Source organism: Euphorbia lathyris, chromosome 6 (genome assembly GCF_963576675.1).
Source record: "Euphorbia lathyris chromosome 6, ddEupLath1.1, whole genome shotgun sequence".
NCBI lineage: Eukaryota > Viridiplantae > Streptophyta > Magnoliopsida > Malpighiales > Euphorbiaceae > Euphorbia > Euphorbia lathyris.
The window spans coordinates 8,135,438-8,155,069 of record NC_088915.1 but is presented as its reverse complement, the minus strand read 5'-3'; the positions used below and the strand labels follow the sequence as shown (position 1 = coordinate 8,155,069).

Sequence of the window (19,632 nt, the reverse complement as noted above, 5' to 3'; positions counted from 1 at the left end):
AACAGTTTAAAGTTCATGTAAGATGCATATGCACATAAAATCCTAATAGCCTCTAGCCTTGCCACTGGGGCAAAGGTCTCACCGTAGTCAATACCTTCTTGCTGACTGTAGCCCTGAGCTACAAGCCTTGCTTTGTTTCTGACTATGTTTCCTTGCTCATCCAGCTTGTTGCGGAAGACCCATCTTGTTCCAATGGTCTTCTGACTCCTTGGATGTGGCACTAGCTCCCATACATCGTTTCTTCTGAATTGATCAAGTTCCTCTTGCATTGCGCTCATCCAGAATTCATCTTCCTCAGCATCAGCGAAGTTCTTAGGTTCCTGAACTGAGACGAAGGCTACATTGCTGAGGTACCTCCTGAGTTGGTTTCTTGTCATCAGGGTATTCTCAGCGGCATCAAGGATTGCACTCTTTGAGTGCCCTCTTGGAATCCTTATCTCTTTGGGTAGATTGATGTCTTGTGTTGTCTATGTTTCAACAATCTCTACAGGTGAATACTGGTCAGTGAAAACAATATTTGGTTCACTTTTACCTTTGGTCTGCCCTTGAGGGAATGACTCAGCAGCTGTATCTTGATCAGCGGGTGCTGAGTGTGGATCATCCTCGGTCAGCAGCTGATATCTTCCTGTAGGGTTAGTTTCATCGAACTCAACATGTACTGACTCTTCTAAAACTTGAGTTCGTTTATTGAAAACTTTGTATGCTTTGCTGTTTGTTGAGTAGCCTAAAAAGATAGCTTCATCAGCTTTTGAGTCAAATTTAGCTAGGCTATCTTTAGTGTTTAAAATAAAACATTTACAGCCAAAGGCACGAAAGTATCCAATGTTGGGCTTTCATCCTTTCCAAAGCTCATAGGGGGTTTTCTTTAGTATAGGTCTAACAAGAGCCCTATTAAGAATATAGCATGATGTGTTAACAGCTTCTCCCCAAAAGTACTTTGGAAGCCTATGCTCACTCAGCATTGTCCTGGCTATTTCAACCAGTGTTCTGTTCTTCCTTTCAATAACCCCATTTTGTTGAGGCGTTCTAGGAGCAGAAAAGTTATGGTCAATGCCGCTGGCTTCACAGAATTCAACAAACTGTTGGTTTTTGAATTCTCCACCATTATCACTTCGGATGTGAGCTAGTTTTAGGTCTTTATCATTTTCAAGTTTTCTAACCAAATTTGAAAATGTCTCAAAGGTCTCATCCTTGCTACTCAGCAAGATGACCCAAGTGTACCGAGAGAAGTCATCTACAATGACCAAGGAAAATCTTCTTCCACCCAGACTCAGCGGCTGGACTGGACCAAAGAGATCCAAGTGTAATAATTCTAACGGACGCTTAGTTGAGACAATGTTTTTGCTATGAAAAGATTGTTTGGTTTGTTTTCCAGCTTGGCAAGCGTGGCATAATTGATCTTTTTCAAATCTAAGTTCAGGCAGTCCCTCAAGCAATTGCTTTCTTGCTAATTTGGCCAGGAGGTCCATGCTTACATGACCAAGTCTCCTGTGCCATAGCCAGGAATTTTCTTCCTTTGAAACTAAGCATACAGTTTTTGAAAACTTTTTTCTAAGTCTAGCATAAAGACATTATCAATCCGAGGGGCAGTTAAAATTAACTCATTTGTTTTTCCCTCGTATATTTTACATCCAGTAGCATCAAATATAACTTTTCTCCCATTGTCACATAGCTGAGCTACGCTGAGTAAGTTATATTTGAGTCCGCTGACTAGGGAGACTGACTCAATAGTAGGATTACCTCCGATGGTTCCTGACCCTACTATCTTACCCTTTTTGTTGTCTCCAAAACTTACGCTTCCTCCTCGTTTACGCTCAAATGTGATGAATTGAGTTTCATCACCAGTCATGTGCCTCGAGCATGCGCTGTCAATATACCACATCTTTGACTTCTCAGCACACCTCAGGCTTACCTGCATTGTAACTAGTTACTTTTAGGTACCCAATTCTTTTTGGGTCCTTGCTTGTTAGGTTCAACAGGTAAAGCATCATATTTTATTTTATGGCGGCATACTTGGACAGTATGGCCATTCTTTCCACAAAAGTCACAGCTGACCTTCCGTTTAGGATTTCTCACTGACTGGTCAGCACCCTAGTGTTGAGCGTGCCAACACACCTTTGTGGTGTGTCCTTTCTTCCCACAGAAGTCACATTGGACATTCCGCTGGGGATTCCATCTTTGCTGACCAGTACTTCGGTACTGAGCATTCAGAGGAATATTTCTTTTGTTTTGAACCTTTAGTTGGTTCTGGATATTTGTGACGTCCTTTCTCAGTTTCTTTGAATCTGATTGGACTTCAGAGAAAGACTTATGTATGATCTCCATATTATCATGCAAAGTTGAGTTGTCCTGAAGAAGGAATCTGAGGTCACTTAGCTTGACCTCTTCAACCTCGTCACAGCGCCTGCTGAGTGCTCTAATTTTCTTATTACACTTCTTAACAAGTGTATAGAGGTCACTCATGGCATTACCCATTTCGTTTCTGAGCTGGGAAAGTGATATTACCTCATTTGATTGCTCCTCATCATCAGATGCAATGGAGGGGTCAGTATGCTTAGAGACGCATGGCTCAGCAAGTTCGTCAGCCATGAAGCAAATCTTCGCTGACTCGGTGGCCTCAGCTTCTGTTGATGAAGACTCATCACTGTCGCTCCATGTAGCCACCATTGCCTTTTTGCCGTTCTTCTTATCCTTCCTCAGCGTGGGGCAGCTTGACTTGATATGGCCAGTTTGATGACATTCAAAGCATGTGATGGGCTTTGAGTTGTCTTTCTTGTATTTGCTGTCGCTGGACTCAGCTTTATACTTATCAAACTTTCTATAAGGCTTCTTAGAATATTTGTCATTCTTTCTGAACAGCCTTTTCATCTTCCTTGTGAACATAGCCATCTCCGCATCATCTGTTGAGCTCCCATCAGTGGAGTCAGCTTTCATGACAAGAGATTTCTGCTTCTTGTCTTCAGACTTTCCTTCACCTCGAAGTTTTTCATTGATATCTCATGGGTCAGCAACGAGCCGATGAGTTTATCATATTTATAGGTGGTTAAGTCCTGAGCTTCCTCAACATCGGTCTTCTTTGCTTGCCAGTCTTTAGGAAGACTCCTGAGTATCTTTTTGACTTGTTCTTCCTCAGTGAAGATCTTCCCAAGTCTCTTGAGCTCATTGATGATGTTGGTAAACCTTGCATTCATGTCAGATATACCCTCATCATTGTTCATTTCGAACAGCTCGTACAGTCTCATATGCTGGTTCACCTTGGACTCCTTTACTTTATTGGTTCCCTCGTAGGTGACCTCCAGCTTCTTCCAGATCTCTTGCACCGACTCACAACCTGAGATTTTATTATATTCTGCAGCATCGAGCGCACAGTGAAGCATATTTATAGCCGAAGCATGATTTTGTAGCTTCTTGAGACCATCCTCTGTCCATTTGGCCTCAGCTTTAACAACTGTTTGGCCAGCCACAACTTCGACAGGTACAAATGGGCCTTGGACTATGGATAGCCAGGCACTCATGTTTGTAGCCTGAATGAAATTTTTCATCCTATTCTTCCAGAAGGTATAGTTAGACCCGAAGAATAGGGGAGGCCGAGTAATGGACAGCCCCTCAGGTAAGATCTGAGTTGTTTAGTTTCCTGGGAGAAACTGAGTGCTGTTTTCGCCCATAGTGGGGATCAGCTCAAGGTGGTTAAACCTTTTACAGTGAGCTTTTAAACTCTGATACCACTTGTTGGTCCCTTATAACGTTACAAGTATAGTTCCAAGGGGGGGTTAGGAACTATTTAAAAATTTTAAGCTTAGGGCAGACTTCTTTTTCGTGAGAAAAAGGTTTGGACAGCGGCGCTGAGTGAATAGCAAGATACTGGCTTAGTCAATTAGTGACTAGGTCAGTTTCTTTACTTGAGTCAGGAGATAGCACTTAGAGTCTATTCCTGAGCTCTGATATTCAACGCGCACAACTCAGCTTGACCTCTTTACTTGGTCAGTTTTTGTTTAAACAAGTAATAAATATATAAAGGAGTTAAATGTTAGAAATATGTTACTCAGCAGATTTATCCAGGTTCGGCCTCCAAGCCTATGTCCTGTCCGCGGAACACGTTCCGAGATTTCGAATTCTCTACTGAGCTCTTTAACGGTAGAGCATCAAACCTTTTACAATCTTAGCAACTGAGTATAACAAGAGTACTTTCCTCTATACCTCTACTCAATCATAATCTCTCGCTGAGTACTATAACCGAGTACTCAGCCTCTCCTTTCTAATCTCTAGAAATGATAAGTGTTTGTCCTAAACAATGATTGCTAAGACACCTTAGATGATTGAATAATCACTCTAGACTTTTACACAAAAGATATGAAATATAGTGTAAGATTGCTTTGCTTTTGCTTGGAGAACTTTGCGTAGAAATTTGGTCAGCGTAATGGCTTGATCAAGTTCTCTGTCGAATGAAGCAACTAATGGCACTATTTATAGAGACGTCTGAGGCATCGTTCATTTCGAATTTCGAAATAACCGTTGGAGGGAAACGGCTTCCTGTCGTTGTCATCCTGACTTGCTCAGAGCTCTTGGCCAATCAGATTTGACTATCTTCTGTCCTCGGTCAGCTTTTGGTCAGCTCGGCAGAGTGTCTCTCCATTTATGGTAATGTCAACTAGACAGCATACTGTGACGTCTGAACTTTACCCAAAGTGGAAACACTTTGTCTGGAAGTTTTCCTTAGCCAGCTGCTGTCTTGTACTGTTTGTCGAATCAACTCAGTAGCTTCGTCCCGAAGTTTTTCCCTGAAGGTCTTCTAGATCCTTCTTTCGCTGAGTTGCGTTTTGTCCATAACGACAACGTTTTGACATACGCGAGCCGAGTTGCCTTAATCTGTTTGACTTGGGCTTTGACTTCCGTATTGGGCTTGGGCCTTTTAATCTTGTGTCTTATAAACAATTTAACTCAATATTGAACAAACACATTAGTAGAATAAATCAAAGCATTTAAACTAAGTGTGTTTAGAATATATTATACTTAAACAATTTTGTCAAATCAAAATTATGTGGAAAGGTGTTTCAACAAAATTAACATTTTCTTTTTTCTAAATCTTTTTACTTACAAAGTAAATATATGGGTATTAAATCTTGATAACTATTTGCCATTTCAAAAGTATTCTCATTCAAAGTCTCACACTATAAGAAAAACAAGAGTCAACTATCGATTTTAAGGACCAAATATCTTTTAGTCGTTAAATAAAGACTAACTTGGTCATTAGCTCACTTTTATAATCGTAACGACTGATCAATGTGGTTTAATAACTGATTAACAGTTCATTAAAATATAATTTTTGGTCCCTAACTGCAGACTTTCTTCTAGTGTCAATTTGTTTTTATAGGATAAAGTATAAAGTTGACCCTAAGGTTTTCGAGGAAAAGAAATTCAACTACTATGATTCAAAATGGTATAATATGGATCCTATCATAGAATACTAGCTCACTTTTACCTTTCTTTCATTCGAAAATCTATCGTGTTGATTCATCTGTTGGATAAAATTGAGTTACAATTTCTACCATAAGATAAACATTGCATCATTTCAAACAATTAAGTACAAAGAAATGGCACTCTTTTCGTGGTTTTTATGATGGAAATATCAACTATGATGAATTTTTTGCAGTGATGAAGAAAGGAAATCCAAAAGCTAATCCAAAGATATGGCGTGATGATGTAATTGTTTAATGTTTCTCTTTTAGGGAAAATCAAGTATAGTATTTGGAAAAGCCGTAGAAAATGCACATAAAATAGAAAAGAAACTAATTCATGAAAGGATGGATATCAGGTGAAATTTGTAGTAAAATAATTAATGGAGGTGTTTTCAGGGTGATGAGAATTTTACCTTGTGAGAAGTTTGATGAATGCAATTTCAGAAGAGAGCTAACTTTAGGAATGTATTAGAATTTCTAATTGTTTGTGGTGTTACTCTCTTCTCATGTATACATAATTAAGGATATTTATAAACGAGTTTTTTACTTTTAAACCTAGATCTAACGGTTTGGTTATTCAGGATCCAGATAAATATTACTATGACTAGCTAGGTTACCTTATAAACCTCAAAAACAAATACAAAAAGAAAAAGTGATGTATGATTATCTTATATGTTTTGTATTTATGATCATACTACAACTAAAATGAAAAATGTATTACAGTTTACTCCTTTATAGTCTCATTTGTATGCTTTGTATATCTAAAGTTTGAATATATATATATATATATATATTGATTCTATCAAAAGAAAAGAGGTTGTTTTGATTTTATAGTTTTGTATCATCAAATATTAACCAAAAAAAATTTGGTAATTTTAAAATCACATCGAATAAAAATCTTACAATCTACCTTTTCAGCATAGTTGTTAAACTTGCTAAAGGCACGAAGGGGTCTAGAATCTAGGCTCAAAGCGCAAAACAAGACACGCGTCTTTGAAACACAAGGCGCATAAAATAAAATATATATTTTTTTACTAGTTAAATATAAACCAATAAAACACGTATCACCATACAAACAAAACAAAATCATATAAAAACATAATGCTAAATAATAAATATCAAAAACATCAAGTTAAGTTCATATTTAATAGAGACATTAACATATACTTAACGTCTTAACCTAAGTATCTAACTCTAACTAATGCTACGAAATTAATAACCATTCATTGCCAATAAAAAAGAACACAATTCTAGGCCACACATTCTCTTTTTTTCTTCACCGTGTCTATCTCATTTTATTTTTGCATGGAGTGGAGAAGACTCTTCTTTCTTTATGTGACTGCTCCTAATCATTCTCTATTCTTTCTCTCTTTAATTATGACTCTTAATATTCTTATTTAGATCAAGGGTTAAAATTAATCTTATTTAAATTGGATTAAGAGTTGAGAATAATGAAACAGTTATATTACAGAAAAAAGTAAAAAAAAAAATAGTGAAAACCCTAAGTGCACCTTGATCAGGCTCTGAGGCGAGCGAGGCACACAATGCGAGAACTTTTTGTATAGCGCCTCACTTTCTTCATTCAAAGCTCAAGGTCTTGAGCCTTGAGTGAGGCCCACCTTTAACAACTATGCTTTTCAATAGATGAATATGTCTGCTCCTGAGCTTAGAGTGGATGTAGTTTTATTCGTGGCTCTAGTGGTGGCGCACAACCACTGCCTCGGTGCTTCAACATCATCGCTCGTAGCTGTTGGAACATGTATACATAATTAAAGACAGGGGCGGCTTCAGTATTTTAAAGGCCCTAGGTAGTTCCTATACTCTATTTTTTTTTATAAATTTAAATTTAATATATATGAAATATAATTAATTCTTAAATCAATAAGAAGGACCAATTAAAAATCAAACTTATTGGCAATTTGCTGAGAACGTAAAAATTAATTGATATATGATTGTTAGATTATGTACAAATTTATCCATATGGTTATTGAGTGAAAATTGATTTAACTCTTATGTACAAGTTTTCAAAAAAAAAAAAAAAAATCTTATGTACAAAACAATTCAATTTCAGGCCTATGAGTTTTTGTTTCATGTACAACTTTATATATTGACTATCCCTCGACCTCTAGCATTTTGACCATCCAATAAGTCTTTTCTATTACCGAAAAAACTCTATTCAGTTAATTACATTGAAATAGTATGGTTTGATGGTTAAAACTGTACTATTTTATATGTAGATGTTACATTTATTTTCTCCCAATAACCATATGCCTAAATTTGTAACCTATCCTACTATTATTAAGAGAAAAGTTATGAAATAAACTATGAAACTTTTATTGTGCTATTATTGTTAAGAGTTGATTATAATAAAAAAGAAGACAATTTGTGTTAATGTTGTCAATTTTTTATTCCATTTAGTGAAATATATTCTTGTTATTCTATATATGATTACTATTAAATTCACACATGATATAATAATTATTTACTAAGAGAATTTTTCGATAATTGAAATCTCAATAATTATTGTATTATAATTAAAATTAGATTTGAATTTTATAAAAAATTAAATTACTTTTTTTAGATTAGAAACCCCTCTAAGAGCATCTCCAATAGAGATTGCTCTAAAGAGTGCCAAAAATTAACACATCATATTAAAATATAATATTTTATTAATTTAGTAATCAACATCACTCTTAGCAACTTTTATTTAAAAATGCTCCAATTGTAAAACAACTTTAAAAGTTGCCACAATGACCCCACAAATCATTACTTATTATATAATTTATTTAATTATAAATATTGTGAACCAATAGGGAAATGAGAGAGAAAATCATCAAAAAGGTGAACCAATAGTATTCAAGTAAATCAAACTTTTTTATATCAAAAAATGTTTGGCAACCTTGAAGCAAGGTTGCCAAAAATTGACAACCTTTTGACAACTTTTTTGACACCCACCATCATTTTAATAGTAGGCACTCTTTAAAAGTTGTCAAACTAAATGTCACATCAGCTGGCACTCTTTTGGACACCCTCTATTGGAGATGCTCTAAACGGAAGGCCCTAGACGGCCGCCTATGCAGTCTCTCCCCGGAGCCGCCCCTGATTAAGGATATTGTTGCTAACTTTAGTGGTTGAGAATAATCAAACAGTTATGTTATAGAAAATAGTAAAAAAAATAAAATCCTAGTGAAAACCCTCAGGCGCGCCTTGATCCAGGCTTTGAAACGCAAGGCAAGAGCCTTTTGTACAACGCCTCATTTTCTGCATTCAAGGCTCAAGACCTTGAGCCTTGAGTGAGACGCCTTTAACCACTGTGCTTTTCGGTGGATGAATATGCCTGCTCATGAGTTTAGAGCAGATGTAGTTTTATTCGTTGCTTTGGTGGTGGCGCACAACCACTGCCTCGATGCTTCAAGATCATCGCTCCTAGCTATTGGAACATGTATACATAATAATTAAGGATATTGTGGCTAACTTTAATGGCTGAGAATAATCAAACAGTTAAGTTACAGAAAACAATAAAAAATAAAAAATAGAACCCTAGTGAAAACCCTCAAGCTCGCCTTGATCCAGGCTCTGAGGCACACAAGGCGAGAGCTTTTTGTATAGCGCCTCGCTTTCTGCATTCAAGGTTCAAGACCTTGAGGCGCGCCTTTAACAACTATGCTCTTCGGTGGATGAATATGCCTGCTCATGACTTTAGAGTGGATGTAGTTTTATTCGTTGCTCTGGTGGCACACAACCACTGCCTCGGTGCTTCAAGATCATCGCCCGTAGCTGTTGGAACATGCCAACCACCATTTTCAGACTCCTGCATAATATCAACAAAAAGCCAAAATTAGACTAAAAATAAATAAGCAAAGGATTTTCTGTCGTGAATTAGATGCCATGGTGTAATTATTTCAGGCTTCCAAGATCACTCTGAACCATCTCTGCAGTTCAGATGCGAACAGTGGCGAATACAGGATTGTTCGGTTGGGGGGCCGATTTTACACATGGTGTGTAAAAAAAAAAAAAAAATTTGCTAAATTGAACTTGTTGAAATTTTTTTAGTATATATACGTGTTATAATCGGAGTGGTCAAGAACCAATCTTTAAGTATCAATTGTGTTTAAGATTCTTAACATGTAAAAAAATTGTGTCTAATAGAAAAAATCGGATTTAGGGACGGCCTAATAGGCCAAAAAAATTAGAAATTTGGATTCAATGAGGCCTAACAGACAAAAAAAACAATAGAATTTTGGATTTAGAGAGGGCATAACAAGACCTGGGCCAATTTTGGGATGCTAATCCAGCATCCAATCATTATTTGTTGGAAACAGGGAGCCGGAACCACCACGGCCTCAAATTTCGTGGAGACAAGGAGGCCGAAACTACTCGCCACTCGTCGTCATGGTGATTCCAGCGGCCGGAGGGGCTGCCCCCCTGCCTCCGCCCCTGGATGCGAAGATGGTTATACATCTCACCTGAATAACAATCGAATATGGTGGAGGCATGCGGAGAGCGATTCCACTTCTTGATACAGACAGCCGAACCTGCAAACGATGAATTGCTTTCATAAATATACCATTATTGATGTCTATTATTGATAGAGGTGGTAATTATCGTGTTCCTATTGTGTCATTTTCGGAATATTGTTAAAATAAGTCAACCCTAATCCAATCCAAAAACTTCCGTGTCAACATTGTGTTTACATATATTAATAGTGACTTTTAAAAATGTGGGAAGATATGATACTATTTTTAAATAATTTATGTCATTTTTTGGATTAATATGTTAACAATAATCATCCAAAAGTCGGATAATATCCTGTTGGGCACGTAATGTGTTCATAACAATATAGGAGGTTCGAGTCGTGTTTGCAAGTAATAATTGTAATTTTTTACCTTTATTAATAAAAGCGACATGCAAAAATACAATTGACAATACATATAATCACTTGTATTGGGATCAGTAGTCTGTGGATTTCATTTGTGTCATAGTGATGCCTAAGGTCATCCAACCATTTGAACTAAAAGCTAAAGTTGATAGTTAAAGGTACACTCCATATTAATATCTAACACACCTCTACAGGCGAATGCCGACTGGGCTTGAAGCGTGCATAACACAGGTTCATATTACCATGTCCTGTGATTAAATCAACAAATGGGGCTGCCAGGAATTGAACCTAGACGACTTGGTCAACCTGTCTCTGATACCAACTGGAAACACATGAGATACCATATAGAATATATATATTTCATTCAAGGTGAATATACATATATATACACATTAAGGGTACTACCTTGACGTACAGCTACAGCCCATACCTAGATTGACACATACCATTCTTACATTATTAACTGAATCTCTTTGACCAAGTGATCAAGGGTTCGATTCCTGACAACCTCATTTGTTGATTAAATTGTAGGACATGATAATATGGGCCGGTGTTGTGCACGGTTCAAGCTCAGTGAGCATTCGTGTGTGGGGGTGTGTTAGATATTAATATTAATTGAGCTTTTGACTATCAGCTTGAACTAAAAGTTAGTTCAAGTGATTCCATGACACCTACCAATTAGTTGTCTATGTTATAGATATACATTCACTAGCCTAGACTATTCATGTCAATGTAGAATCGATGTGATACATATAGTAGTACTACCAAAATTATCATAAAACTAATAATTTTAAAACTCACTCTCCAAGCATTCATGAGCTATTTAGCCTGTTTTATTCACTAAAGTGCAAATGATTATCTACTTCATATACAGGAATAGAAAATACCTGATGTTTCTCCTTCCATCTTGGAAAAAAGGAAGTTCCTAGCAACTGGAACAAGTGGTCCCTCATCTCGTCATTAGTCACCAGCAAACACTTACAGCTAACTGCAGCATATAACCAATACCTGTAAATAAACAATGCAACAAATTTACAACAGAGCAATGAAGGTTATATGAACAAATTCACAACCAAATTAGAGGTTTCTGAACCAAAAGTCATTAGAGGTACACTATTAGATACTATTTGAATAAGTTTACCAAACACGTTTTGATAGTTATTTCTAGCTGTTTCAGACAGATACTTCTTGAACTATAATAAGACATTTCTTAAAATTAACCTCTGACTGTAATTATTATGCCTTCTATTTTCACTGAAAACTAAAAGAATATAATCGTACAACAGATAGAATTCACGAAGTGGAAACTTACCAATCATCGTTTGAACCAGCAGGAGTGGCATAAAGTGCACCAGATTTTTTCCAGAAGTCTAGCAACTGCTGATTGTTAGGATTCAGGGCTGGACCTCTAGTTACCCGATTTCTGTGCAAAATAACAAGTGGCAACTTCTTTGATGGGTTCATTTGACGCAGTTTTCCTACCACAGAATTAAGCTACAAGCAGAAGAGACCATTAAGAGTCCAATCAATACACCTTGCTTAAGTACTAAAATATGAACTGCCAAACACATTAACTTTCATCTCTTTTACCTGGGAAAAGCTGAAAGTCTTTTGATTGATAAGCCCCAGATTGGCTCCATCTACAATCGCATCAAATGGACCATGCAGTTGTAACCACTCCTGAAAGAGTTCACCACCACAGTCATCCACAATATTATTGGCAATCATGTTATGCATCACTTGCCTGAATCATGAAAAAGTAGCTAGTACTGACTTTGCTTACTACTTTGGCCATAGCAAAGTGAAAATAGCATGAGACAGGGAAATATTGAGTAAATCGACATGATAGGGTCGACTATCTAGGTTCAATGAATATGAAGCTCACAACATGGAAGCAGACGCTGATGAAAGGTATTAGCCATGCCAAACATGATATATAGGTTATATCATTATTATAATTTAAAATATGAAAAAGAGTATTGAAACAAAAATAAAAATAAATAGTATAAGGTAACCATTTGCTTTAATACACTTGCAATATTCAAAGAAAAGGCACTCCAAGACTAAACCCTGGCCTCTGACACAACAAGGCAGGCAGTTGAGCGCAAAAATCAAACTCTCCAACTCTCATTCATTAGTTTGTCAAGATCAAAGAAGCCAAATTTATGTGGTCATAACAAAAGGTGAAATTTTTTGGAAGCAATCATGTCTGATCAATATTAGACATTTCAAAGAACTTTATGTTCTATGCAAGAAGCAAAATATTAACTCTTTAGGTACTTCTCTATAAGAGTTAAAGAGATAAATTTTACCTGGAATCGAACAAAGTCAGCCGTAACCTCTCTTTGGCAAGCCAAGTTAGCTAATGAGGTAGCAAAGTTCTCCGTCTCTTTTGGATCTATATCGATACAAGCAATCTCCTCACTACAAGATGGACAGACACCCTTCTCATCAATTTGAGTCCTGATCACTCTCCATTGTCCACTTCCCAGCCACCCTTGTCCATGCCATCCTCCACCTCCTTTGACAACCGCTTCCCTTACCTTGCTTGCATCCCAGTTTTCCTTCCCGATATTTGAAGCATTCCCAGACTTGAACCATTCCTCAATAACCCCAAAAGTTGAATCTGTTACTTGCCTGACAGTGGCTCGCAGGCGATGCAGTATTTCGTACACCTTGTAAGGCCTGTTTGCATCAGCACTAACTTTTAAGAGAGCACAAAGTTCAGCCTCTTCTGGCATCACCCCTGATTCAGCCATGTGTGCATCAACTTCATAAGCTCTATCAGCCATCCCCCTCTTGCAGAATCCAAACAACGCAGGCTCATATGAACGCAGTTTTGGTGGGATGTTAAAACTTTTCATATGCTTAATCAAGTCAAAGGCCATCTCTGGGTCTTCCATCCCTAGAGCCAGCCTTGCAACATTTGTAAAAGTAGCTTCATTTGGTGCAACTTTATCAATAATCATTTGCTGAAAAATCTCAAAACCCCTTTTTGAACCAAAACAAGAGACATCTGCACTAACCCCATCTCCATTCAATTCATCAGGTGAACCAGAAGAACACAAATAGAGCACCATATTGTAGTGTTGCTGATTAAGCTGGACACTATTACATCGTGCCTCATCATACAAGCGAAGGGCTTCTACAAGATCTCCCTTCTTTGAGCAGATATTTAGCTTTGATCTAAGTACTCCTTCGGGTGATTCTCGGCGTGCTTTCCTCATTGATTTGTGGGAAACCTTAGTTTTAGCTGGTCCAGAGGATTCATAAATTTTTGGAGTTGCAGACACTGTAAACATGCAAACATGTGCTCTTCTATCTGCTGGGAAATTACATGCTTGAATATTTTTAACAGGTTTGATGATAAAACGAGAGTGATTTCGGACAAGTGGACGGTAGAACCGGCAGCAATTATCTTTGGAAGTTGACAATAATGGGACTTTGTTGAAGAATGAGAAGAAAGGATAGGTTCTATTAAAAGAGGGAGCAAAAGAGCTTCCACGCAGCATCACTTTTGATGTTATCCCTTTTCAGTTTTGTTCAGAAAAGCAAATAATACAATTGACAACAATCAGTAAGCTGTTTCACCTGTAAACAATTATAATAAACAAGCACAATTAAGCATAAAATGATTCACTGCATGCAGCCAAAGCTTATTTTATTAATCTAAATATCAAACAAATAATTTGTTTATTACTTAGTCTATGTCGTTTTTAAAACATCTCTCTTACGAGTGCTCATCAAAACCAAGTTTTGCAAATCTGTTAGTAGTCTGTATACAAATTCCTTCATATTCACAATAATATAATTGTTAAATCCTCAAAGGATTTTACTTTTATCCTCAGCAAGATTAGATATGCACAAAAAGTTGTTTAGAAAAAATCTAAGTCATTCTCTTGTACAAATCAAATTGAGCTGCAAAACGGACACCTCTGCAACTATCCAGAAAGAAGCTAATAATTAACTCAATTAAATCATTATCTGCATTGGCATGGCAACAAATCAAACAACACTATAACTATCATGTACTCCCTCGATTTCATGTTTCAAAGCTAAATTACAATTTAAAAAAAAAAAAAGCATTTTGAATTGTTCCAAAAACAAGATACTGGGAAATCCTCGATAGTTATTGGCAAATTAGGGGAATCGGCAATTTGAACTAATCCAATTATTCTAGAAAGCTCTGAAGTTTTTGTTACCATTGCACTGAAAACACATGGCCAGGGACCATGTGGAAATCACTTCTACGAAAAAATGATGATCATAGCAGCTACAAGAAAGCAAAATACCTAATTACAAAAATTAACCATGCAGAGTACATGACCTCACTGTCGATATTGATGAGGGAAAATGAAAAAGAGATGTAGAAGTTAACAAAGTGTCAATATCAGGTAAACCTGCACAAAATTATCAGATAATACTTATTCTTACGAACTCCCATTTACTGCTCAAATTTCCAATTTTGTACTAAATTATGTATAATCTCTCATACAAAGGCCTTGTTTGATAAAGCACTTAATTGCTTAAATTAAAATATTAAGCACTTATTTAATTTAAGTGCGTTTGATAACGGTTGTTTCTCCACACTTAAATTAGTTAATTAAGTTAAAAATCATTTATTTTGAAAACACACAAAGTAACCATAGAAGTTAATTTACTTTGTGTGTATTAACCATTGGATTAATTTTATACTCTATCATCCAATGGTGAAAACACACAAAGTAAAGGTACTTTGTCAAAAACAAAGTAACCATAGAAGGCACCTTAAGTTAAACATTATCAACTAATATTTTTATAAAATTTATATCATTCAATAATTTCAGCACTTAAAATTCAGCAATTATTTTTTCAGCACTTAATTTTCAGTTTTATCAAACAACACCTTAGGTATTTGTTACCCCATATTGGTTACCCCCATATTTGTTTCCAAATAGACCACAAAACAGCCTTCCTCAAAATCACTTGGTCAGTTCACCGCCCTAATCGGAAACACGTTTTCTCTTTCTTCTCTTCCCTTTCACTGTTTTCTAATAGAGTCAAGAAGATCTCCCCCTCCAGAGAGTAAAACTCAGCCTCTCCAATTAAAATGACATCCTATAAAATCAGCAACTTTTATACCTAAGAATTTGTGGAATTAGAAGTTAATAATTCAAATTTAGTTTATAGAATAGCAGTATCAAGTAGCTTTATCAAGCTTGCCAGCCTTCATAAGTTTGTCAATAAGAGCATTCAGGCGAAAAGCATTTTTTTCAAACATTTGAAGTACATTCTTCATAATTTATCAGACTAATAATTATATTTAGAAAGCAATTGTGCATTGTATTGTTATAAACCTCTAAAAGTCTAACAAAAGAAGAAGCGAAAGAATAAATTCAGAATTTGAACCATCTGACCAAATTGAATTACAGAAGAGAACCTGAAGCTCTTGTCGGCGGTGATTGAGAAGACTATAGAGAGAAAGGAACGACTATCATTTCATAATTTATCAGACTAACAATTATATTTAGAAAGCAATTGTGCATTGTATTGTTACAAACCTCTAAAATCTAACAAAAGAAGAAGCTAAAGAATAAATTCAGAATTTGAACCAGCTGACCAAATTGAATTACAGAAGAGAACCTGAAGCTCTTGTCGGCGGTGATTGAGAAGACTATAGAGAGAAAGGAACGACTATCATTTCAACGCCATGACCAGCTAGAGAAGAAGAATCGAGCTCATCCGAGGCCGAAGGCTAACAACCAGAAGAAATGAAGGAGGCTATGGAAACTGTGGAACACACCGGAAAGACGGAGAGCAGGGAGAGTAGGGAGGGAGCTGGCAGCCTTGACAAGTGAAGGACCAAATATATCGGGCGAAACGATGCTATCTTCTGCCCAAGGCTGATAATATTATCCGACTCCGGCGTTGATTTGGATATAGATAGATAATAGATTGGGGTGATACGTCGGAGTACTGTTCGGAGGAGAGGAAGGGGGGTTTTCAAGGGTTTAAGTTCTTATAATTTTTAAATTTTACCTCTAAATATCCTAAATTTCTCAAATTGGCCCAAATCCACACTAAATTAACAATCCATAATATGTGTAATATCTCTTTTTTAATTAATCTGATTGAACGGTTCGAGGTTGTTTAGCACTCTTTAGGTAGGGATGTAAATGAACCGAGTCGTTTATGGGTGGCTTGGTGTTTGGCTCGATTTATAAACAGACGAGTTTGAGCACGGTGAAGCTCAGTTTGAAAGCTCGTGATCAGGCTCGATTATAGGTTCATGAGCAAGCTCGATTATAATGTTCATAAACACACTTGTGAACAAGGTTGATTCGATTATTTTTTTGATAGTAATTAATCTGGGAATGCGGAATAGTGATCTGGGGCTCCGCCGGGGAGGTCTTGCCTTCTCGTGGATCGGCCCTGTGCGGGGATCGGTCCCTGCGGATACTCCGAAGATTAAGACAGTTAATTATTCTTGGAGAGCTTTTCCATCTAATGTGAATATAGTAGAGAGGTTATATGTTACCCGATCTGTGCTTCTTCCTTTAATGGCCTATTTATACCGGACAGGCTTGGGCCTAGGGGCCTTCTGCTTCTCGGACCTTGGTGGGCCTCTTAGGCCTTGAGGTGACAATCCGAATCAAGTAGTCCCCCCCCCCCGGGTAGATTAACCGAGTATTTCATGCGAGGAGACATTAGCTTGAAGGGGTTTACTGCCCTCTTTTAACAAGTGGTGGACAGCTGGGCGGAAAGGTACCTGATTACCCCGCTAGAGACCGTTCAGAAACCCTGCATGCGTTGTGGATATCAGTGCATCATTAATTGCCCCTTCATTAAATGCCCCTGCATGCGCCGTAAAAGACACCTTGGGCACCGTGCTCTGCCGGCGCCGTCGCTTTTGGCTGGCTATAAATTTCAGGGGTAACCCCTCTTTTTCGGTTTACTTTGCCAGAATATTTTCCCTCTTTTATCGTTGTTCCGTTCCGTGTTACTTTTGAAGCCGCTGTTTTCTGCCGATTGCTTCCTCGGAGCCGCCGTTCCGGTCGCGCTTGCTGGGCAGCGGACATATTAGTTTGACGGAGTTTTGCAGAACCTTCCTTACGATACTAGTTCGTAACCGTTTGCGAGGTCAGTCGTGCCTCTAATTTCTCCTTTCTTTCGCTCTTTTTCTTTAGTTGTTTTATTCTGGGGAGGGGGAGTATGTCAAAGGGTTCTTCACGGGGAGCCCTAAGAAGATTGCCGCCAGTCACACCGGGTGATTTTACGCTGCATGACGCTTCACGAACTCGGGTCGTAAAGCGGAAAAGGCGAGCGAACGTGGGAGAGGAGAGCGCTTCTGTAGCGATAAAGAGGAAGAAAATCCTAGAGCGTGCTCCGCCTAGTGTCGAACGGCCGCTGGGGGGGAGTTGTTGCCGGAGTTCTTGAGGTAGTGGTTGTAGTACCAGAGGGCTTGATTACCGAACAGCGTCCCCTGGCTTCGATTTACGAGGAGATGCGCCAGAGGGTATGGACTCGTGCCGCGGGGGTCACTAATATTGATGGTCGGCGATTTGAGGGAGTGGAGCGGCCAAAAAGGCCGGAATCTTTATCGGTCGAAGATGCACATAGTATTATTATGGCCGGGGATCTGGCCGATATTTCTGCGGTGTATCGATTGGGGAAGCCTTACGAGTTGGTCGCTCTTGGGGAAGATATCCGTGCTCATCATGCGGGTGACGCGAACGAGCTTATCGTTTACGAGGAGCAGCTTGAATCGGGAATGCGCTTGCCCCTACTTCCCTTTTTTGTGGAGGTTCTGAAGGAATATGACTTGTGTCCTGGGCAGATTCATCCGAACGGGTGGAGGATGATGGTGGCCTTCTACTCCTTATGCCGGTCGGCTGGATATCGGGCAACTGGACTGGTATTCCGCGAGTTTTTTCGGCCGAATAAGGGTCCCAGATCTCAACATGTTACCTTCTCGCACCAAAAGTTCAAGGTGATCGGCGGGTTGAAGAATAAAGTTCAGGAGTACAGGCACCGTTACTTTTTGGTGCGAAAGCTGGACGGCGACTTCCCTTTCTGAGTAGTGTGGAAAGAGGAGCCCATGGATCCCAGCCGTTGGCTAAAGACCCGAGAAAAGTTGCCTTTTGAGGAGCGACTACTGTCATACTTGAAGGGGCTCCCGACAGATAAAGATCGTAAGCAGGACGTCGATGAGCTTGTGCGTCATTTTCTAGCCGCCGGGTACTATATTTGGAACCAATGGCGAATGGCTCAGATATCCGGATGGACAGCAGCGGATTTTGAGAAGTGGAAACGTGGGTACAATTTCAAAACCGGAGAGTTAGTGGAACTAGAAGCGATTTCTGTGAACGTCGCTGTTGTAGGTGAGGGGTCGGGGTTGTGGGTTTTGTTCATTTCTTTCAATGTGTTGTTGCCATGTGATTTATGTCGTCTAAAACCCTTCGTTCTTTCTTGTCGCACAGGTCCCGGAGATCCCCGCGTCAACATGGACTTTGATCCAAACGAATTTGGTGTTGGCCTTGATACTGCGGAGGAAGCTTTTGTTGCTGCTTCTGGATCCCTGGCGTCATTTTCTTCGCTCGAAGATGTGAACCAGGTGGTTCAGAGCATGGGAGGCGTGCTCTCGGTGCATGAGGACCTCGAGGTTGCTGGGGACATTCCACAAGGGATGCCCGTGGAGGATCAGGAGGCCGAGCAAACTGCCGGGGTGATGGCTGTGGAAGAGGAGCAGGCTGAGAAACAACTTCAAAGGCCCCTTACCCGGAAACGTAAGAAAGACAAAGGTAAGGCTGTTGCTGGGATGGAGAGCGACCAAGTTCATGCTGGAGATGATGTTGGTGGAGAAGATGATAGCTCGAAGCGAGCGTGCACCGAGGGTGGTTCCGACCTTGGAGCAGGGATGATGGATCGCGTGGGCGATCATCTGGAGATGATGAAGAGAATGGACGTGAAGATTGCCAAGTTCCGTGAGTATGTTATGGGCTTGTCGGTTCATTCGAATATGGCGACATCGGAACTAGCACGTGTGATGGCTCGCGTAGCTAAGGTGCCCGGGGAAGTCGTCCGAATGGATGGCGTGTCCAAGATGAACCTTCGCGTGGAGACCCTATCGGCGCTTGGTGTGGTAAGCTCTCTTGATTTGTTCACCCGAATTTGTTTCCAACTATCGTGCACTGAGTTGTGCTTTTCTGACGCAGGCCATTCAAAACGCAAACACTATCTTTGATATGTGCGTTAACGACGAGAACCTATTCCGGGATATGGAGCAAGGCCTGCGGAACGCAGTGAAAGAGCTGGAAA

General features: G+C 38.8%; 1 protein-coding gene across 6 annotated transcripts; it reads right to left on the bottom strand.

Moving 5' to 3' along the window:
• Window positions 1–8,901: 8,901 nt before the first annotated feature.
• On the bottom strand, window positions 8,902–16,294 carry LOC136232862 (proteinaceous RNase P 1, chloroplastic/mitochondrial). Of its 6 annotated transcripts, none has more exons than XM_066022310.1 (8): window positions 15,958–16,294; window positions 15,755–15,785; window positions 12,648–13,926; window positions 11,926–12,015; window positions 11,648–11,829; window positions 11,223–11,343; window positions 9,923–9,991; window positions 8,902–9,267 (listed from the first exon to the last, which is right to left on the bottom strand). In XM_066022310.1, the coding sequence occupies exons 3-8, from the start codon at window positions 13,845–13,847 to the stop codon at window positions 9,148–9,150; spliced, it is 1,782 nt and encodes a 593-aa protein (XP_065878382.1). In that variant the 5' UTR covers window positions 13,848–13,926; window positions 15,755–15,785; window positions 15,958–16,294; the 3' UTR covers window positions 8,902–9,147. The 6 variants fall into 6 exon arrangements, 5 of the variants coding, with proteins under 5 accessions (XP_065878382.1, XP_065878380.1, XP_065878383.1 ...); XR_010690635.1 differs by lacking the exon at window positions 15,958–16,294 and adding an exon at window positions 10,522–10,647 and having other exon boundaries at window positions 9,210–9,267; window positions 15,755–15,906; XM_066022308.1 differs by lacking the exon at window positions 15,755–15,785.
• Window positions 16,295–19,632: the final 3,338 nt, after the last annotated feature.

Bases quoted from the DNA above. Each gene is read 5' to 3' on its own strand.
- LOC136232862 (XM_066022310.1), bottom strand. From the start codon at position 13,847: ATGCTGCGTGGAAGCTCTTTTGCTCCCTCTTTTAATAGAACCTATCCT. The intron at 11,830-11,925 runs GTAAAAGAGATG...TTCTGCTTGTAG, and splicing joins AGACTTTCAGCTTTTCCCAG to CTTAATTCTGTGGTAGGAAA. The intron at 11,344-11,647 runs GTAAGTTTCCAC...GTTTATTTACAG, and splicing joins GCTGGTTCAAACGATGATTG to GTATTGGTTATATGCTGCAG.